The 23,830-nt window shown below is 31.0% G+C and overlaps 1 protein-coding gene across 10 annotated transcripts in view; it reads left to right on the top strand.

Annotated features, from left to right (window-relative positions):
- Positions 1-23,830, top strand: part of LOC129952860 (sodium-driven chloride bicarbonate exchanger) — a 96,837-nt gene that overhangs the window by 23,421 nt on the left and 49,586 nt on the right. For 7 of the 10 annotated variants that reach the window (XR_008782404.1, XM_056065754.1, XM_056065752.1 and 4 more), the window contains exons 2-5: positions 15,723-15,826; positions 17,848-17,979; positions 20,344-20,817; positions 21,119-21,265. Coding sequence is in view for 9 of the 10 variants with exons in the window: in XM_056065754.1 (XP_055921729.1) it covers positions 15,723-15,826; positions 17,848-17,979; positions 20,344-20,817; positions 21,119-21,265 (857 nt within the window). In the remaining variant the exon portion in view is untranslated. The remainder of the gene's footprint in view (positions 1-15,722; positions 15,827-17,847; positions 17,980-20,343; positions 20,818-21,118; positions 21,266-23,830) is intronic. The other 3 variants (XM_056065748.1, XM_056065746.1, XM_056065750.1) reach the window with 1 other exon arrangement.

Below are 23,830 nucleotides of genomic sequence, written 5' to 3'. Positions count from 1 at the left end.
ATAAAGATTTATCTATCTGTTTTGTATTTATCTATCTACTTTCTATCTAAAAAACATTTGAAGCCTATTATAACAATCGGTAATAACGGCTATTTCGATCCTTGCAATGAAATCAGTTGTTTTTAAAATTATATCAAACAATTATTTTTAAGGAAAGAAATATCTCGAAAATAATTTTTGAAGTGTCAAAATCATTGAAATATTGGAAACAGTGCGTTCAACAGAAAAGTTTTTAGAAGAATTTGAACAAATTTAATGTCGAATAGATTGAAATAAGAAATACAAATATGTAATACAATAAATAATTTTATTATATTCACAATTTAAAAGTTTTATCTCAACTATTTCATTTTAGACTTAACCCCAAAATGTAATCCCTATGTCAGATATAAAATTAGCATTAAATAGATTAATACCAGATTAGATTTGAAAGAATAACTTACTAAATACAAATCACACAGGTGTTTCGAAATTATGTGTCAGATTAAAATCGATCAAAAACCAACATAATAATAATGATATATTGGTTTTATCTTTAACCCACTTTGTATGGTAGTTGAAAGTGTAAATAAAAATATTAATTGCACAGATAATGTAATGATAATGAAGTGGATCTGGATATCTCCTAAGTAAACTAGTACAACATGGATATATACAACTCATTAAATTAAGTAAACATAAATGTTACGCTTCATTGAGAGTAGTTGGAATAATTAAGTGGTTTATTATTAGCTTTTGAAATTAATAGCTTAAGATAAAAACATCAACAGGACTGAATCATCAATAAGTGGCAAGGATACAATTATTTTACTATTAGATTACTACTCCTAATCGAATTCTTTTTTTTTTAAATAAATCTAAAGGTTCTCATTTTCTTCCACTTCTATTTAAATTATGATAGTAAAAATTTAATGGAAAAGAAAAATTATCTTTTAATCAAAAAAATACGTATTTTAAATACACCTATTTTAATTTTGACAAAAATCATATTAAATTATTAATAGCAGATATCTATCTACACGTTCATATGCATAATATAAATATATTTTATTTAAGAAAATTAAATAAATTTCTCTTGCATTTAAAAGTGAGAGCAACAACAAAAATGTGAAATGTCGCATGCAAAAATAAACACAAAACGTTTTTTTTTCTCATAAAAGTTTATGACAAACCGGAAGATTATTTTAATTTAAGATGAATATTGGCTTTATTTTTAAGTGTTATATAGTATACGTATTTTTAGGTGCACAAATAATAGTGGAGAAAACGAATTGAAATCGAAAGGCCTTGAAGGTGAACACTTATCTTATCCAATTTTTTGTTTGATAAAAAGTTGACCGAGGTCACTTTTTAGTATTTTTACTTTAAGTTCATTAGCATAGTGAATAACGAAAATTAATAACTTAGTAACTCTATCTATCAGAAGATACTAGAATTCTTCAAATTGGTAGCATATGCGAGTAAGTTTTATTTGTTCTTTTTGGTGTTCTAATGAAACTGGTCCGTTGTAGATTTGTTCTGCTAAGAAATACATTGTTTAAATCAGAAATTTTCTCTTAGTTGATTTTAAATTATTTTGCTACGGTGAAAAGATTTCAGGAAATTCAGCTGATTAAAGATTTTAAATTTCGGAACACAATAGTTCCTTTGAAAGCGTTCCATTTTCTATGATTTCTCAATTTCAGTTTTGCTTTAAATGATCGACTGTAACCTTAAATTCTTGATTTTTATCAGAAAATACTTCATACTAATCAGGAAATTAGAGTTCAATGAAAAAAATTCCAATAATTAGTTTAAATTATGAAATAGTTTTCAGTAAAGGGGCCAGTCGTAGCAATCATTGAAATTAATCTGGAAAATTTTTTGAATGGATATTTGACTGTGTTTCCCTTTGATTAGAAATAAAAATTATATACTGATCAATCATAAATCACACAAAGAATATCTTTTGAGAAAACAAAATTCATTACTCTAGTTATTTTCGCTAAAAAATAATTTTTCTATTTTCCGGGCAGAAAATCATTTTCCTGCTGATACTTTTAAGTTTAAAAATGAAATGAATCGTTCCAATTTCACGCATTTCCAATGACAAATTTCTGTCAGTAAAAAATTATCAGTGAAATAGAATTTATGTCAAAAAAGTTCCAATGATGTTAACCAATGATAGCTATAACCGGCTCCAAAAGCTGATTGTTGATTTCACATTTCGGAACACAATCATTTCACTGAAAACGTTCCATTTTCTTAGTTTTCTCCCTGTTAGTGTTATTTTCAATGATTGTCTCTAACCTTAAATGCTTAATTCTAAGTAGTAAATTCTTGATAAATAAGCAGAAAATGTTTCAACAATGAAAGAATTGACAACCTATCAAAAAAATTTAGATGATTGATTTCAATGATGAAAACCAATGATAGATATAACTGGCCCCTAATTAACGTGATATCATTTGTTTTAAAAAATAGGATACTAAAATTGAATTTTTTTAAATGATTTTTAAAAATAAAATATTGCAAATTATAAATTATCGATGATAATTAAAAATCTTATATCAATTTATTTATTTGACAACCTTCGTTAACAGAATATTTTTTCTTAACAAAATCAACGAAAAAAACAATAAAAATGAATCAGCAAATTATATAATACCATTCATCTCATCTAATCATGTTTATTCATAAAGATTAAAAAATAAACTCAAAACTAAGAATTAATTTTATGCATACTTATTTTTTCACCCACTCAAATCAAAAATAAATGAAAAGAACATGATTTTGATTTTTGATTAAAGACTTTTTATGATTATTCTGGTTTTATAGTTCATAAAATAAATTTTTATATACTACAAAACATGGACATAAAGTTTGTGCTAGTTTTTTTTACTGCACAAGTTTGATTTATGAGTAATTATGGATTTTGTTTTTAAAAGGGTGTCATAAAATCTACGAAAGAGTTTAGCTAAAAAGAATGAGGTTATTATTAAAGAGGTTATTAGGATCAAAAATGTAAGTTTCCGGAATTACAAAGCCAACCCAACTGAGGAAAACCGGAATAAGTTCAAACAAGCTAGAGAGACTGTAATTTTGCATGACCAGAAATTACGGTAAAAAATACTACAATGTCCCAATGGAAGTACAAATTTCTGGTCATTTGTAAAAAATGTGCGTAACAATACGTCTTCGTCAGTTCCGAAGCTTGTTTCCAATGACACTCCCTATGTAAGCTCGATTGATAAAGCCAATTTGCTTGCAGCACAGTTTGCTGTTAATTCGATGCTGCCAGTGAAGGACATGACTCTGCCTGTACTTGAAAGCGTGAACGATTCTATGTGACGAATCTTCTTTCGCACTCGTTCAGTTACTAGAGTACGAACTTAAAAATCTTGACATTCGCTATTGTTCTGAAGGGGTGTTCTTCAACGCTGGCAAAACCAATGCGTAAGCTTTTCCATCTGTCCTATTCTACAGGTCTCTTTCCGAGTGAATGGAAAACTGTATTTGTCCAGCCTGTCCCTAAGAAAGGCGAATCCTCCTCACCATCCAACTATCGTCCAATTGCACTTACATCCCTTCTTTCCAAGGTCATGGAGACGCTGATCAATTTTCATCTTAAGACATATCTTGAAGAACGGAAGCTTCTTAATGACCGGCAGTATGGCTTTCGTTGCAATAGGTCCACTGATGATCGTATGGTTTATCTCACCTAACAATGGAACAAATCTTTACATTGTTTTGGAGAAAGTAAGATTATTGCACTTGATATTTCAAAAGCATTTGATAGAGTTTGGCACCAAGCTCTCTTATCAAAAATGCGTACATTTGGTATTGACGAATCCTTTCTTCGTGGGGTTAGAAATTACCTTTCGGACCGGTTAATTCAAGTAGTATTGGACGGATTCAAATCTGATGTTTACAAAATAAACGCTGGTGTGCCCCAGGGCTCCGTTTTGTCTCCGACTCTCTTCCTTATTTTTATAAATGATCTTTTGTCTGAAACTTCTAACCCACTACATTGTTTCGCTGATGACAGTACCCTCAACTTTTCATATTCGTTTTTAGATTCTCATCCTTGTTCTTCGGATTTGGACTACCAACGGCAGCGTATGATAAGCTCATTAAATTCAGATCTTGACAGCATTGTTCAATGGGGATTCAAAAACCGTGTAGAATTTAAAGCATAACCCTTCCCAATGCCACTATCCATGAGTGGTACTTGCATCGAGGAGACTGAACAGCTATCTTGTTGTGGAGTGATCACATATTTGACATCGCCAAAAATGCTGCTAAGTGTTTAGGTTTTCTCCGACGATGCAAGAAGTTTTTTACCCCTTATGATCTGGCTATAATTTATAAAGTCTATATTCGTCTAAAACTTGAGTACAATTCCCATATTTGTCAGGTGCTCCTATAACCTACTTGAGTCTCTTAGACAGAATTCAAAAGAGAGCTCTAAAAATGATAGGTGACCGTTGTCTAACTGAAACTTTTGCATCTCTCGAGCACCGTCGTAAGGTTTCATGTCTCTCATTATTTTATAGCTACTTCCATAAGCAATGCTCTAATGAAATAGCCAGTTGCATAACTCCCCTCAAACAATTCATCCGTAATACTCGATCTTTTAGGAATGCCTATCAGTTTACCCTCGAGCCAATTTCGGTCGTACTGTAAAGTACAGAGATTCTTTTTTTAGTCGCACTACACGAATGTGGAATGCTTCACCAGACTCAATATTTCCCACTCATTACAATGTGCAGGCATTAAAAAAAATGTGCATCGGTATCTCCTTTTAAATCCTATCCTCCCTTCCTAATTACTCGTACTGTGTATAATCATTAGAAGGGTATTCATATCCCCTTAGAGTGCGCGTAAAATATAAAAAAAAAAGTGCAACGAACAAAGGGCTTCATTAACTTTTCCATTATCAAATGAAATTAATGTTGCAACATTAACTTTTCGGCATAAAATAACCAACAAAGAAATTCAACTAATCAAGTCTGCGAATTGACTAAATTTAATCATATCTTATAACAAAACTTGTACAATTTTCAAACTATTAAAGTTTTTACACGAATGTTGTTCTCTAACATGAACTAACCCTGACGGACTGGCTAGCTGACAACTTTTGTAATTAGGGATACAAACAGTTTATAAAAATACGATTCTATCAAATATTGAATTAATATTGGGACACCCTTTATGACACTTTTGAATCTTTTTTCTATAACTAAACCATTCCGGTTTCAAAGTCTTAAGGGAGTGCCCTGATTCTGTATAATTGAACTTTCTTAACACTTTACGATAAACTAATGTGCAATGGCAATACTTATATTATGCCTTGATGGTTTTATCAACATTGGATAGGCGCCAACAAAACAATACTCAAACTTGTCTTGAAGTTAAATTGTGTTCCACCTTGTTTTTATTTTTTCTAAGTCAAATTTTGTGAAACAAGTTTTGCATACTTTATTTCATAGATATTGCATACATTATTTTCTATGTGGGATGTTATAATAGGTGCACAATTCTTATTTGAATAAGATATTCAAATATTTATATTTTCTTCTTATAAATTCAAAAATATATGTTAAGTACATAAATATGTTTATTGTTTATATTTAATTCTATTTCACCTAGAACAATGTTCAATTTATTTTCTTCTATTGACACATTATGAATAACAATTTAAAAATATCAAAACAAAAATAAATGTTGATATACACATGTATCTAGAAAAACATCTCCATTAATGTACTTGTGTATTTCAAGATCAAGAAAATAATATTTTAAGTTAAAACAGACAGTTTTGATTATAACCACTCAGTTAGGCTTTCTATTCTTAGTACTCTATCCATGTTTTTTTAATGAGAATTTTATATTTTAATAATTTTGTATGTGAATTAATAATTTTTCCAAGTAAAGGTCGCCAAGAAAAGGATTTTCCGTTCGTCGATTTGAATTAGGCTTTAAACGTTGACAACAATCTGGAAAATCTTTATATTATATAGACTTACGAACATTAATTGAGTGGTTTTTAGGTCTATTCAATGAAGATGTGAACATTTAATTAATTTCAAGAAAAATATTCATCTTAAAAATAAGAACAAGAACGTACTTTAAAGTTTGGAAAAGATATATAAATATACCTATTATACTTATTTACAGGGCAGTAACTTCGTAGTTGAATAAATTTCAGTTTAAAAGGTTAAGCGAATTAAATTATTTTATTTACAGAATTTTTTATTATAACGGATAAAAAAATTAAAATCTGAACCAAAAATAATTTAATTTTTGTTTTTTTACGGATGAATTTTAGGATTAAGTTAAATAAGCATTTAGAATAGTTTTTGTTCAAATAATTTTGATTGTAAAAAGTCTTACGTCCATTAACTTTTGTAAGTCTATGGTACAAGTATAGACAAAAAAATTTATGAAACTTCAATTAAAAAATAATTTTTGTTTAGGTTTTTAAAAGTATTCCAAAATACACCATACGAAATTTTTGCAAGAGGTCTAATTTGTCGAATTGAAAATTTGACAATTTTCATCGTTTTAAAAATCTAAATCATTTTTAAATGCATGTCTCTGTGTGCGAGTGTACGTCTGTTTGTATTGTCGTGGGACCGTAAGTTCAGCAAAAACCATTTTTCGCAGTCCATATCTCAAGACCAGTAAAGATATCGGCTCATATGCAAAAAGATAAGTTTTTAGCTCTTTATTCACTTTTTTGAGAACTTTCTTAGAGTGGTTTGCACAAAAAAAATACAGAGACCGAGAGCGATCTCAAGCTGTGATTTCGAACCTAAAGTGTTTAGATCGATCTCTCGACGAAAGCTCTATGTGGGAAAGTTCTAGTTTTGATATGCAATAAGATGAGCAAACGCTCGATTGCATGAGATCGATCTCACAAATTGTTGAGGATGGGTTTTCTCTTATTAAGGTAATAGACAATATAAAAATAGTAGATGTCCGATTGGTGAAGATTTTAGAAAATTGTTCGGATTTGGTGAAACAGGTGTGCCCAATCCTGGAAACACGCGGTGGTGCTTTGACTCATCATGAAACGGTATATAAGGTGGTACAGCAAGTCGCAACTGATTGGATCATATACTCGTAACCACACACTTCTGAAGAAATAGAAGAAGCACAAAGGTTATTGAGGAGTTTGTCAACTGCAAAGGATACTAATCGATAAATGTACAGGCTACGTGCAACGCGGATGGAAATTTACAAGCATTAAAGTTTACTGGCCAGGATCAGTCCACGACTTCTTTATTTTGAAACATAGTTTAATATTTAATCATATAGACAATAATTTTTCAGCAATATTACTGGGCGATGAAGGGTATGGCATAACGCCTTGGTTAATGACACCATACAAGTAACGATGCCGAACGTAAATGTAATAGAAAGACGTTTCGGATAAATAAAGCAACGTTTTCCGATTTTGCTATCTAAAGTTCGAGTAAAGATAGATACAATTCCATCCTTAATCAGTTCTTGTTTTGTGCTACATAGCTTTGCAAAGAATTAGAATGCAGACGACTGTATAGATTCAATCACTAGCTCCATGCAAATGATGATCGGAATCTCACGACCTGAGCTTGTATTCGAAGTGCCGGACAACAACGTAGAGCTGAAATTTCTACTGTTTTTACTAGTGCTAGTGCATACAAAGAGCTTTGAGATTGTTTTCATATAATTGAATTTGAACTGTAGAGAGTGAACTCGTTTTTTTGCTTATGAAAATGGGTCAGATCCCGAGTCTGCTCGATCGATCTCACATGCGAGTTCATGCTCGTCCGCTCTGGGTCTGAGAACTGACTTATCTTTCAGCATATGAACCATTGACTTTAATTACATTTATAAATTTATAATATGTGACGTGTTACATAAGTAGTAAATTTTTGAAAAAAATAAATTAATATTAATCTTAAAGAATGATTTTATCTCTAAGATAATTTTATGAATGGATAAATACAGTTTTTGTCATTTGGTAAAACTTTTTGAAAAATCGAAGTAATAGTTTTTCTTAAAAAATTAAAACCTTAAACAAGTTATTTAAAGTTCGCAAAAACATACTCTTGGCAAAAATAAAAGATTTATTTTTTCAAACTAATTTTAAGTAATAAAAAACTGTCTGTTTTTTTTATAAAAATACATAAATATAAACAAATAAAAATGATGTTCGATTCTCAATATCTCGTGAATAAACAAAGGTATTGACCTCAGAATTTTAATTTTTTATCTATCTATCTGCATAAAGCTAAGCTCGCTAATGAACTATTCTTTATCCGTTTTAGACACCTAACTAACTACACAACCAATAAGCGAACGCTTTACAATTTAAACATACATGTTCTGCCTCTTTCTTATCTTCAGATAATTTATTTTCCATCCTGGTTCTTCTAATACGAAATTAAAATAAAACTATCCAAAGAAAAAAAGCTTTGAACGAACAAGTTGAATACGCAAACAATTTTTTTCGTTAAGTATGCTCACAAGTATTTTTCATTTCCGTGATGAGTTGTCCTAGGATGAGTTGTGTCTTGGGATGAATCTCGCCTTTGTATATACAAAGGAAATACCTGAAAACTAGCTTACCGACAAGAAATGGTGTGTATTCGATAAGTTCATTCAAATACACAAACCATTTCCCTTAACATAATATTTTCTGAGTATTTTATATTTTTATTATTATAAAAAGTTAAGTTTTTTCAACAAATTATAATTTAATATTCAATAAAATGTGTTTCGCATGTTTAACGAAAAATTCATTTCATTTTTTCATTTATTAATTGTATAATTATACTCTGTAAGATACAATATCTTATAAGCTAGAGCAAATCTCAGTATCATAATACTATTTTTACAAAAATTGTGCTTTGAAAACAAAAGGTGGAAATATTATGTACTCATTAAACAGATTAACAAAACAAAATCAATTATTTAGGTATAAGTTATAAAAAAAGAAAGTAATATATGTACATATGTACATTCGAAATTATCTAAAAATTTAAACTTACAATTCATCATCATACCGATCCTCATCATCATCATAATCAACATCATCGAATAATCACAGAGCTAGGAGAAGAATTCTCTTAGCATTTTTCCAAAAATGGTCGGACTGCTTATAATTTTAACAGAGCGACGGAGGGAGTTCCACAAACGAATACAATGCACATGAAACTGGCGCTCAGATACAAGGAATGACTAACGTACTGGGATAAGGTCGCATGATCTTTCAGAACGCGTAAAGTATATTTTATTATATAAGTATTCAGGTTGATGTGATTGTATGATATTGTGAAGTATGGTTAAAGTTCTTACTTTAAAGAGATTATCGATTGAAATGCCATACATTGACTTAGAAAAACTTTAGATGTGGTCATATCTCCTAAGACCATAAACGTAACGCGTGATACTGTTGAAAACAACTTTGAGTTTTCGCTTGAGTTCGAAGTCACAAGTACTAAACACCTCACAACAGAAAAGCATAATTGGTACTAATAACGTTTTGGCCAATATTAAGCGTGTTTTCAAAGGCGTTATGTGATGAGACGCCCAGAGCAGTCGAAGACCTGCATATACCTTACCTAGGGTTAGGTTAATATAAGTGTTCCAACTTAACTTAGTGTTTTATTAAATGTAATCCCGAGATTTTTGGCAGAATCGACGAACTCGATAGCACATAAGTGTTTAAATATATCTCTGGAAAATATGAGGTATCCGTGATAGTTCTAGAGATGACTAAGCATTTAGTTTTTTTCGGATTAAAACAAAGATCTTTTTTGCAGGACCACATAACAATTGTATTCAAATCCTCGTTGACTTCATGCACACCATTCTCAAGCATACATAGTTGAAAACTGGTGTATAATTAAACGTCGTCTGCATACATGTGCACAGAGTTCAGTGGACATGACGGAAGATCATTGATATACATCGAGAAAAGTAAAGGGCCCAAAATAGAGCCCTGAGGGACACCCCTCTGCAGTGGAAGGAAAGTAGACATAACATTGTTAGCAAAAACTGCCTGAAATCTACCGGTTAAGTAGGAGAGAATAAGCTTAACAGATGCAAAAGAGAAATGAAATTGAACTTTAAGTTTTTCACAAAGTATAAAATGGTTGACGGTATTAAATGCCTTTGAAAAGTCAAGTTAATATAGTCACTTTATCATTATCTAATTAATTTCTGATATTTTCAACGACGTCTATTAAAGCTGTGCTTAGGGCGAAAGCCTGTTTGATTGATACGCATCAATTTATTACTTGTGAGAAAAATTCTTATTTGGTTATTTATCAGTTTCTCCAAAACCTTCGAAAGAAAAGGTAATATAGCTATAGGTCGATAATCATCTCCATCATGATTTATGGGAATTGGTATTATCTTCGCCTGCTTCCAAATAGAAGGGAAAGTACTAGTCATAAATATATTATTAAAACTATAGGTTATGGTTTCGATTATATACGGAAGAATGGCTTTAAGAAAAACCGGATGGATTCCATCAGTTCCAATAGAGTTATATTTAACACCTAGAACACTATTCAGAACGACTCTTTGTTTTATTTGTTAAAATTCCGTTCCGTTTGAGAGCCGAAAAAGAGAGACATGCTAACGAAATAATATACAGTACTGTGCAAAACATTTACAACTCTTATCACCCATCAAAAAACAAAATTATTTTTATTGCTCTAGACTTTATATGAATCAACCTTACTGTTAAAAATGTAAACCACTAATCTGCAGATAATTATAACAAATGGAACAGTTTAACAAAAAAAAGTACTACATTTTGCTGTGCAAAACATTTGAAACTGTCGGCCATGATTTATTTTGATACAGGTTAATTTGATTTTCGATTTTTTTCTGTAGCTTAGTTCGTTGAACAAGTATAAGCCACGTGTTTGATCGAGACAGAAGTTTTTTAATATAAATACAAATAAAAAACTAAAAAAAATACAACTTTTTGACAAAACACAAAAACCTATAAACACAACATAAAATGATAAACTGCGACTCAAATTTCCTATCTCACTTAAAAAGTTGTTATCTACTAATAATTTGTTTAAGTTTTAGCCAAATCGAAAGACGGACACGGATGGGAAATTATAACTGTGGGTCGCACCCCAGCCTCTTTTTTTTAAGTATACAAAATATATAGTAAAGGAAAATTATTTTTTTTAGTTTTGCTTCCAAAAATGTTATAATTTTATTTAAATTTAATTTGTTTTTGTTTATGTCCTGAACAACGAAAGTTTATTTTTAAAATAAACACACAGGTTTCTAAACCCTTTAATGTATTTCTGATGATATTTTGAAACTGATATTTTGTAGTTAAAGGAAAGTTTTACATCATTTTCTCGTCATATAGGTATTTTAAGTAATTCACTTACTTATATTAACTTCTTGACTAAATTAATAACAATTTACAAGAATTTTATTTAAAAATCAACTTCTGTCTTCTCTGATGTAGAATACAAATCTTTAATTTAATAGAACGACTTAAGTTCAAACCAAGATTGTAATTCTCGGAACGTTTGATAAATTTACTCGATTAACCCACACGCTGCTAAATTAATTGATCACAGCTCTGATGGTGTTGTTGTCATAAACTATAGTTATAGTACATTGTCCATAATAATTAAGAATTCCTTTTTCATTGAACGAACGTATGGCGTGTATAGTGTCTATTTTTGAAATTCCTACAACTTGTTCACTACCTACATATAAATTATACATACATATAAATATAATGTTTATCAATGCAAATACATCCAACGGGCTTAAAGTGAATAAATGCAATTTAATTTGCATTCCACCCTTTTGTTTACTTGTCGAATCACTCACTTCCAACATTTACTGATTAAATTAATTTAAAACAAAAATAAACTGTCTCCCCTGATTTTTTTTTTGTTGTTGTTGTTATTGTTTTTGTTAAATTGTTGATAACCAAACTACGTACGAATAGCATCATTATAAAAGATAACACTCATTAACACAAAATGGTTGTATGTTTATTGTTTAATTCTGTTTCTTTAGTGGAAATGTCCAACTTAAAAAAGTTATATCATTTTAAATGAGGAATTGCAAGCTTATAACATAATCTGTGCATAAGGTTCAAAGTTTACATTTGTTATAAACTAACAGATGTTGTGGTTTCCAAGAAATAGAGGAATATGAAGCAATTATTTAATAGACCCACGGAGATAAAAACTTGTTGGTTAAGCCTTGATTTTATCTCAAACACGCAATGTAGAACAATAAATGGCGCCAAGCGTCAATAATAAATGTCATACAGCAATTCCAACGGCTGTATAAGATCTTGACTTGCCCCTTTTTTCTGTTTATATTGAGTATATAATTTACTTTTAGACGTTATTTTAACAATACATTTATTTTTTTTAGTTTATCCATTAAATTATGAGTGAACTGGATTAATAAATGCACATTAACAATGACTTCCAAGCTTTCAAGCAAATATACAGTACTGTGCAAAACATTTCCAACTAGAACCTCCAACATTTTTTTAAAAACAAAAAAAAATTGTTTAAAAAATCAAACAGCTTTAGTGGTCTCTTTTGATATTACTTTATAATTGTTGAAAACAAAACCAACACTCTTCACTTAAAAAAAAATAAATAACTAAATATTTTCAGAGTTAGTAAAATTGATGAGCAAAACATTTGCAACTTAGATCTTACAACGAAATTTGAAACTTTTTTCTTACTTCAAGGCAAGGAAATGTATAAAGGCTGTATATTTTCTGGTCATTGAAGCTTTAGGGTTATTAATAACTATTTTTGGATTGTCATTCCACTACCTCTGAATTTCAGCGAAAAGGTCACTTTTGTGCTTACAAATGTTGCTCCCAATTCTTCTCTTTACAATTTCCCAAAGGTTCTCTATTGGGTTTATGTATGGGGATTTTTTTTTAAATTCACAAGCACTCAAGGGGTTATTAGTACCCTTTATATGTTTATATTTAAACACAGTGCGAGCGTTAGGAAAATAGGGAAGGATTTAAAAGGAGATACCGGTGCACATTGGTCTTAAAGTACTGAACATCAAAATGGGAGTTAAAAACATAGTTGGCCAAAGCATTCCACATTCTCTATGTGCGATTTAAGAAAGTTTCTCTATACTTGACAGTACACCCGAAATTGAGCTCAAGGGTAAATAGATGAGCATTCCTAGAAGTGCTAGTATTACGGCTGAATTGTTTAAGTGGTGGAATGCAACTGGCTAATTCGACAGAATTGTTTGTAAAAATATCTATAAAATAACGAAAGGCATGAAACATTGCGGCGGTGTTCTAGCGATGTAAATGTTTCGATTACAGTTCTAACGCCTATCATTTTTAAAGCCCTTTTTTGAATTCTATCCAAGAGATTTAAACTTGTTTTGGGGGCACCTACCCAGATATGCGAATTATGTTCAAAGCGGATGGAAGCTTTGTAGATTATAGCCAGATCAGAAGATCTAAGCACCTAGCAGCATTTTGGCGATATCGAATATGTGATCATTCCATTAGAGGTGATCTGTAATACACATACCGAGTACTGTTAGTTGATTGGAATGAAAAGCTGAGGGTACTGTCGTCGGCGAAAAATTTTAATGGATTAGGAGTGATAGACAAAAGATCGTTTATGAATATAAGGAATTGTGATTGAGCTGGCCATGGTAAAACCTCAATCTTTTTTTGCAATCCACTTTCTGGCCAACTTCGAACTTGTCGTGTTGGAACGTCCATTTCTCAATGGACGTTCAATGGCTCGCCTAAGTTCAATTTTTACTTCCCTGGATGATTCCGTAGGTTTTCTCCGGAAGAAATTTGTTATTTTTCAATCATCTTTTGCTGTGGTGCTTCGAGGCCTTCCTCTTCTATGATGGCATATCACCTTTTCACTTCTTAGGATTCTACAAATAGTTGATTTTTGAATGGAAAGTTTCTGTAAAATATCTTTTTGTGAAGCTTCTTTTTTGAAAGCACTCAAAATTGTGGATTTTATTTTTTATATTTGTTTCCCAGAATTTTTAAAACAAAATATTTTTTTGTTTTTCAATTTAAAAAGAATTTATCTTAAAAAACTGTTTTATCGATCAAAATCCTGGCTAAAACTAACTAAACAATTCAAGCTAAACGTATAAATTTACCAATCTCAAAATAAATCAGATTAACCGTTATAAAAATGAGACGAATTGGCCCCTAGTTGCAAATGTTTTGCACAGCTGAAATCATTATTATTTTTGTAAAAGCAGTTCATTTGTAGAATTTGCCAGTGGATCAGTGTTTTAAGATTATGAAAACAACTTTAATATACATGAATGTTCGATTTTTTGATTAGTGCCGATAGTTGCAAAAGTTTTGCACACTACTGTATACACTACTATGTAGAAAAAAATAGCATTTAAGAGGTTATAAAACTGGTGTAGCATTGAATTATTTTAAACTTTACTTAAATTCAGTTTAAACTTATTAAAACTACTTAAATAGTAATTGTGCATGACCATGAAATTGATTTTTAATTAAATTAACTTATTTACATAAATAATTAGCTATGGAAACCTGAACCTATATCGCAAATTAAAAAAAAATGTATTTAACGATTTGTGTTTCCTAAATTTAAATTCAAACTGAAAATGTATGTTAAGTCATAAATCTACAGCTAAAGGGTGAAGCGACGTAATATATTTAAAAACTATCAATTGTATTAACATCTAAATTCTTCTAACATTGGCGCAGTGTTTTAAAGGATTGACTTAAATTTTTAAAATATTTTAGCCAGATATTAAGGCTTAATATTGTTAATTTTAAATGCTTTTAGAATTTTACCATCTTGAAGAATTTTTTTAAAGTTCAAATAACGACCTGCCTTAACTTTTAGTAATTTTCTAAACCCAAATGGCTTCTGAGTGTCTGAAACTTCAGATTACTGGTCGGCAGGGCTATCTTAATTTGCGAAGTAGCATTTTAAAAATCTAGTGTGTATAATGTTGTCAGGGATGGAGGGGACCTACAGTTTTAAGCCGAATCCAAACGGCTACTTTAAGAACGCCTTTTTTCATGACAAGAATTACTCTGGGAGAATTTGTCAATTCCTTGCAAGATCGAACCCAAGACCTCTGGCATGACAGTCCAACGCACTAACTATCATGCCACAGGTACTTATATATATATGAGCTCTAGGAAAAGGAGTGAGGATTTGAAAGATGGCGGTGCATATGAGTTTTGAATTCCTGAATATTGCAATGACTAGGAAAAACAGAGTCTGGTAAGGCATTCCACATTCACGTAGTGCGGCAAAAGAACGAATCCCTGTATTTGACAGTACGACCGATGTTGGACTCGAAGGTATACTGATAAGCAATTCTAGAAGCGCAACTTAAAAAAGTATTGTTTTGTTTATGGGAAAGAAAGAAAAAAAAATAATTTTATCGACCAGTGTTATAAGATCTGTTTCCGAAATTAGGGTTTGTTTCATTTGTTTGAAATTCTTGATACCGTAACTGTTTAGACCTGTTTTGATGCATCATTTTTTATAAAAGGAATTCCAACTTAACTCTTTAAAAATGTTGATTACAATTCTGAAATGGTTGATAATTTGCTTAATATTTTAGAAGTTGCGTATTTGTAAAATGTACTTTCAGTTGTTTAAAATTCTGATTCATTTTTGTTGTTAATAAAACTAAAATTAATTATTTATTGTTTTTTTTTCTAGACCGTGGACCATGCAAGCAACAACAACAGACGATGAAGCCCCTAAAGACCCGCGAATATGCCAGCCAGATTTTCAACTGGAGTTCTCAGAAAAAGACTTCCAAGGTATCTATTTTTTATATCCACAAGTTTTATATATTTATTTGAAATCTATGACGTAAATGAAAAGAAAATGTTAATATTTACTATAAGTAATAATAGTGAAAGCACGTGTTTTTTTTTGTTTTAAAATTGTATGACGTACAAATATTAAACAATTGACATTTTAATGCAACAATGTTATTTAATTATAACTTGCATATTAAATAAGTCAATTTGTAGATCAATATTTATGAGAACGTTTTGATTTGTATATTTTCTACGTGAAGTTTCTAAAATAAAATAGATTTATTTAATTATTTCACATAAATCATGTAAGTTAAAAATTGATTCAGCAAAATCAATTTGAATGAAAAAAATAAAGTCAAAGTCTTTAGCTTATATTGCACGTAACCGTTTGGCTCATAAGATGTGCATCATGATGCAATTTTCTTTACTTTTTGTGTAGGACCTACGGCTAGAAAGTTTGTATTGTGTTTTATTATCCTTTATTTTATATGAGATCTTGACAGGGCTAAGCATTTCAATAGTTAGAAGTGTGCTAAATTTTAAACAATTCACTCTATTCTAAGAAATTTTGATAATTTTCGAACTAGTTAAATGCTATTTCTCTTTTTTGTAAAACGTTGCACTTCTTAAATTTTATAATTTTTGTGGAGAAAAACTCCGTTTATCTTAAAATTTCAAAAGCTCCGAAGTAGAAAAGATAACTACGAAATCATTTTTGGATTATGACTTTAGGAAAATGTTAAGAGATAGCAAGATGCTAAAAACTTGTTTAAAACTAGCAAAATCCTTCTTTTTATTTAGGTCAGTTACTTAAAAGAACCCTGCATTTTACATAACTGTTTTAAGATATGGATTAACAATGTTAAAAAAATACCAGGGCCTAGTGACTTACAACTCTCAACCATTCCTGTGTGCGAGTAATTGCAGTAATGGGGGGACCTACAATTTTAAGCCAAATCCGAACGGCTAATTTGAGAAAACACTTTTCATGAAAATAATTACTCTAGGAGAGTTTGTCAATTCCTCGCTATCGGCCGTATTAGGGCCATGTTGCAAATTACCTTCACTCTGGGGTCAAGCCGTCTGCTGTAAAACAACCGTTTCGTCAGAGCGAAGGCTCTTCTGGCCCTGGTCAGAGCAGCATTTATATGTCTCTCGAAATATAAATACTGATCTAACCAGATACCGAGGTACTTCACTACACTTTTGCTCGATAAAGAATGGTCTCCGACTTCTGGACATTTATTTTCAGTTTCCAGTCGTCGCAATATCGCTGAATCTTGTCGAAATCACGCTGCAACAGAATTCCTATAACCTTAACCTTTCGGACCGTTCTGAACGCAATTAGATCGTCGGCGTACGCAATTGCCTTTGTAAGACTACTAATCAGTAGCCCTGGTGTAAAGCTGAAAAGTATCGGCGAATTTACCGCTCCCTGTTCAAGATCATTTTTTATTAAGAATGTTGTGGTAGAAGTTACACTGCCACTTTTGACAACAAACTTTCTACCGTTAAGCATATCATAAAGTATATACGTCAATGGCTTGCTTATGCCAAGCCTGCTCAGTTTTAGGTAAAAACCCCCTAACCATATGGTGTCAAAGGCCTTTTCCTAATCAACCAGAACAGCACCTGTGCATTCTTGTTTTGATTTATTCCATTAAATATCAGAAACGAGTTTAGACGCAGCCAGAATTGTGTCTTGACCCGACTTGAACCCGGACTGTTTATCCGAAATTATTTTGTTGTCCGCAGCCCACTTAGTCAGAACCCTATTGATGATCTTTTCAAAAACTTTGCTGATGCTCGGAAGAAGACTTATCGACCGAAGATTTGACGGGTTGGGGTTGTCCTTTCCCTTTTTCGGGAAAGGATGATTCGCAGCGATCTTCCAACGCACTAACCATCATGCCAAGGGTACCACTAATAATAATGTTAGCTTTTTTAAAGGCTTAGACATATGTCTAAATTCTAACCTTTTCCTTATTACCTACTAAATTTTTCTAAATTAATTTTAGGACATAGAGCACATTCTGTGTTCGTTGGTGTACATGTGCCAGGAGGAGGACGAAGGCACTCACATCGCAGACAAAAGAGACATCACAAAGAAAATGGCGAAAAACTTCCAGACACCGATCCAGACAGGCCAAGTATGTATTTTTTGACAACTTATGAAGTTAAAATATTATAGTTAAAAAAACTTTTTTTTTAATGTATTTAAACTTCTTAAAAGATTATTCTTTAAATTTAGTTAAAAATTCTTAGTTGTTTTTTTTTTGGATTTTCGTAGCGTCGAAAAATTGTAAATCTTAAAGTCATATTAAAAGGTATAGTACTGTGCAAAACTTTTGGAACTATCACCACTAATCAAAAAATCGAACATTCGTGTATATGAAAGTTGTTCCAATCAAATTTTTTTTATTGCTCTAGACTTTATTCAACACGCAATTTCTACAAAATGAAAAAAATAATGATTTCAGGTGTGCAAAGTTTAAATTTCTCTTTTCGTCTCATTTTGATTAAGGTTAATCTGATTTATTTTGAGGTTGGTAAATTTATACGTGTAGCTTGAATTGTTTAGTTAGTTTAAGCCGGGACTTTGATCGATAAAACGGTTTTTTAAGATGAATTCTTTTTAAATTCAAAGAAAAAAGATTTTGTTTTAAAAATGCCGGGAAACAAATATTATAAAAATTAAAATCCACAATTTGGAGCGCTTTACAAAAAGGAGCTTCACAAAAAGAAATTTTTCATCCAAAAATTAAATATGTGTAGAATTATCAAAAGTGGAAAGTCGTTATGCCATCATAGAGGAGTAAGGCCTCGAAGCACCACAGCAAAAGATGATTGAAAAATAACAAATTTCTTTCGAAGAAAACCCACGGAATTATCCAGAGAAGCAAAAATGGAATTTGGGTTACCCATTGACCCATTAACTATCAGACTCTTTGCATTGCAGGCCGTATTGCGTTGTTTTAAAATAGCAAAAAAGCCATTTAATAAAAAAAATGTGAAAGCTCGTTTGGTTTTTCCAAAAACTCATCTCAATTGGAGTTCCCAAAAATGGGAAACGGTCTTGTTTTCTGACACATCAAAGTTCAATATGCACGAAACGGGTGGAAGAAAACTTGTCAGAAGGCCCAGAGGTGAGAGGCTTAATCCTGCTTTTTTGGCCAAGCAATCAGACCAAATCGACAAGTGGAGGGCATAATGAAGTCTGAAGACTATGTAGACATCCTTTGTAACACCATGCTGCCTTATGCCCTTTGAGAAATGGACGTTACAACACGACAATGATTCTAAACACAAGTCAAAGTTGGCCACAAAGTGAATTGCAGAAAAAAAGACTGAGGTTTTACCATGGCAGCCGCATCCCCATGCCTAAACCCAAAACAGAACCTGTACGGAATTGTGAAAGGAAGAATTAGGAGCAACATTTTTAGGCACAAAAGTGAGCTATTCGCTGGAATTCAGAGGCAGTGGAATTACATTCCAAAAACAGTTATTAATAACCCTATATAGCTTCAATGCCCAGTAGATATACAGCTTTTATAAAAAATAAAGGGTATACAATTAAATATTAACATTTCCGTGCCTTGAAGTAAGAAAATAGTTTGAAATTAAGTTGTAAGATCTCAGTTGCAAATGTTTTGACCAGCAATTTTAGCAACTATGAAAGTATTTAATTATTTATCATTTGTTTAAGAGAAGAGTGTTAATTTTGTTTCCAACAATTAAAACGTAATATCAAAAGAGTTTAGAAAACTAGAGAAGGAATTTTGCTGTTTGATTTTCTAAACAATTTTTTTTTTTAAAGAAAAATTTTGGAGGTTCTAATTGCAAATGTTTTGCACAGTACTGTATATCAATTAGAAGTACCAATTTGAACAGCACACTTTTTTGAAAGCTGTGACTTTTCAAGATTTAGTATTAAGACATTTGACAATTTATATAAGAATTCAGGGTATGCCAAAACTGCCATAGTTGACTCAATTCAAAAAGTATGGAATTTTGATTCACTGAGGACGCGAATGATTCAATTTAGTGTTAAAAAAAATAAACATCCAGTTTTTGAAATTTTGTTTAAGACTTAAAAATTGCCTAGCAATTTCTATAATAAATAACGCTTAGTTACTTTTTAGTTTACGTTACTATTTTTTAAGCACGATGAACTCAAATATTTTTTTCTTTTTTGAAGACTTACAACAAAATATCCACCGAATAAAAACTTTAAAATTTTGCAATTTAATGAATAATTTTGTATATTGTTGGCATACACCTGACCTAGTTGCAATTATTGTTGTATACAAAAGGAGATTTTTTTCTCCCTTAGGTCCTTTAAAATTTCGTATTTTTGCATAGTGTATACCTAAATTTAAATCCTTTTTGAAAGGCCAATAATTGACCTTACCAAGGAACACAATTTGACACCCCTCCTACACTTAATTTAAATTTAAAGTGTTTTATATAACATAATAAGTGTATTAATAAATCTAAAAATACACTCATTCCAGTAACACCACCAGCACAACGTGTCCAATTTATACTCGGAGAAGATGTCGATGATGGAACACACGAATCACACCCTCTATTTTCTGAAATGGAGGAACTCGTCAAAGAGGGTGACGAAATTGAGTGGAAAGAAACAGCACGTTGGATAAAATTCGAAGAAGACGTCGAGGAGGGTGGCAATAGATGGTCAAAGCCTCATGTAGCCACTCTATCATTACACTCGTTATTCGAGTTACGTAGTCTCATTATGAACGGAACTATTATTCTAGATATGGAAGCTAACAATTTAGAAACTATAGCTGAATTAGTGTGTGAGAATATGGTTAATGCTGGTACTTTGCCACCCCAGTCAAGGGAGAAAGTCAAAGATGCCCTATTGCGACGTCATCGGCATCAGCATGAAACTAAAAATAAAACAAAAATGCCTATAATTCGTTCGCTGGCTGAAATTGGAAAAAATCATTCATCATCAAAAAGTAAGTTAAATTTTTTTCGAGTTTTAGAATTTTAACATATATATATATATATTTTGTATTTGAGTTTTATAAACATTATAATATAACATCGTTTGGTTGTTTTGAGTGCTTTTTCAATTAAAAAAAAAAAGAGTTAAGCGTTCTATATATTCAAAGCTTATCATTCTTCCATTGAGATAGTATTTTGGATAAAAGATCTATATAATTTGGTATTTTCAAGCTAACTATATTTGTATAATACTTCGAAAAAAATTTGTGTAAGGTAATTCAAAAATATATAAAAACCAAAATTTAAAAATAGACCTCCAACAAGCCAAACCTGCATCCCAACATACATTGCATGCAACAGCCTCATCTTCGGGACTAACTGCAGGACGACTTTCGCCAAGTCCACAAACTTATGGCCCCCATAGAGATCAACGTGGTTGCTATTTAGCAGTTCCAACAGGTATTCAAAAGTAAAAACTATAGATTTTCAGTGCCATAGTAAATACGAAAACCTGCATAATGTACCTAAAGTAATGTTGCTAATTTGTGTTCTGCGGTTCTGGGATACTAACTGATTTCTTCAACCATTTCATTTTTTGAATATGATAAATTTCAAACAACTTGGAACTTATGTAAATGGTTAAGGGTTGAGAAAAACTAGTTTAATATTTGTTGATGTAATACAAAAGTTAACAGAAGAAAACAAAATAAAGTAAAAACATTAAACTTTGTGTTTTGTTTTCTGATCTAGAAACGACAATGTCTAAAAAACAAATGTTCAACCACTTTCCAATTATTTTGGACTTAGAAAAGTTTCATTTCCTAATTCATGTTTATTTCGAGAACTTATCCACTTAATAGTGTTTTTTTATATTGCTCATTGTCTTTACTTTTATATCATCTATAAACGCTTTTACGTCACAATTTGCTTTAATGACATGTTCAAATAGCTATGAAAGTCCAAACAGGTTTCTTTAGCAAATCAAAGTACATCAAGTATTTTAATTTAGAAATTGCTTAGTTTGTTTTTCTGTATAAAATATACACTTTATTATATTTTTCTTATTTTTGACATTTGCAAATTATGTTAATAAAACTCAATGTAAAATTTTTAAAGCAACTGACAGAAATGTATCTTCTCGTTGATATTAAGGAAAAAAGCTGTTTAAAAAAGCTTCTAATAATTGTGAGTTATATTTCATCTAAAATTAAATAAAAAACAAATAAATTTAATATCGAAAAATAAAAAAGGAAATGTGTGTGAGAAATCAGTTGGAATCACAAGACAACAGTCATCGCTACGGTATAAGGAAGTAATCATAAATTCACAGCTTTATTATAGGAAACATAAGTATAAACCAGCTTACAACGTAGTCTTATGTGCACCATAAAATCACAGGAATCTTCATCACAATTAAACATCAATTCACTCAAATTAAATTTTGTACATACCTAACCTACATATTGTTAGGAAAGATTTTAAACGTTATCATTTATCAGCATTATTATAAATAACAATATAGTATGGTTTTATGTTGGTTTTTATTTTATGAAAGTATAGCAATTATTGGGAAATTGCTTTTTTCATGCAAGAGTTAAGGAGGAAATTAAGGAAGATACTTAATTTCATTGCTCAGGCGAAATAATGAAAATTGGGATTTTGTTTCATAAACTAAAGCCTTAAATTTATGATAAGAAACATATCCCTACAATTTATTAACTAATACAAATTTTGTTTTAACAAATTGGTTTTAACATTGGGAAGTATTTTTTTGTTTTATTTTTTACTCATGTAAATGGTTAAGGGTTAAAAAATATTCTAGTTTTAACTTTTTTTTAAATCTAATTTAAGTTATTATGACCAATACTAATGATAGTTTTTGAAAAATGTTGATTTAGAGAAACAAAGAAATCAACTAAAAATTTTAACATAAATATATTATATGCATTATAATTATATGGAGTTTCTTTTTAGTGGGAATAATGTGCCTGCTTATTTTTGCATAAAGCTGAAATATCTGGTTAAATTTTTGACAACTGCAACCGTATATCAGGTTCTTCATCGAGACGGGATCTATATTTTGTTATAGTTCCAACATATGCAGAGAACCTTGATTCGTTGTTGCAAACGGCAGAAGAATTATTTTAGCTTTTTTTGACCGTGAACTGAACTCGTCTTTCAACATACACCAGAATTCTGATAAGGACTTTTTTGTGCAAAAAGTTCTTTTAACGAAGAATCTGATGTCAGGTCAATCAAGAACTCAAACTGCCGCGATGTGAGGGTAGGTGCCTTTTCCAACGGTAGAATACGGGTTTATTACCCATATGTTTTCCCTAATGTTCAGGTGGAATTCCTCTGGAAAATAATGGAGGAAGCTATCCAGCAAATCAACTAAAAGTGGATATGAAACTCATTTAAAATATCGTCGGAAAGGTCCAAATCTATTTCTTCTTTAAATTCTTTGAGCATTGTCTTCTTCAAATTCTTTGAGCACTTTGGAGCAGTCTAGGTTCCGATTTTTTATAGATTCAGCCCAAAACTGAATTTTTTGAAATGCTTATATTTTGTCTTGAAAACAGTTAGATATTGGCTTTCCCTGAAGTGATACACCCAAATCATTTTTTTTTTTTTAAATATGCCTGATAGATATGCCAATTTCAATAACCAACGATCATTACACAACATGTCCCCCGAAGCAAAGTTGTCGTCAGTGAGGAAGTTCTAACTTCAGCTCTTTTTTCGAAAAGCCAAGTCAGTGTTTACATCCAGGTGAAGAAGTAAACAAGTATGTAGACTACCCATGTCATCACACAATGCTTTAAAAAGCCTTTGGCCGTGATTTAATAAAATTAATTATTTTCAAGATTTCGTCCAACACCTCTTTAAGGGAGACGTTATAGAATGTCTACTGTCTACTGGTTCATCCTTTAACAATTTGCTTTATTCTTGCGACGGACGTTTTTCCATTTATGGCCTTGGCACAGTCCGTACATACTTCCACGCAGTTAACCTATGGTATGC

Source organism: Eupeodes corollae, chromosome 3 (assembly GCF_945859685.1).
Source record: "Eupeodes corollae chromosome 3, idEupCoro1.1, whole genome shotgun sequence".
NCBI lineage: Eukaryota > Metazoa > Arthropoda > Insecta > Diptera > Syrphidae > Eupeodes > Eupeodes corollae.
This window is presented reverse-complemented; position numbering and strand designations above follow the sequence as displayed.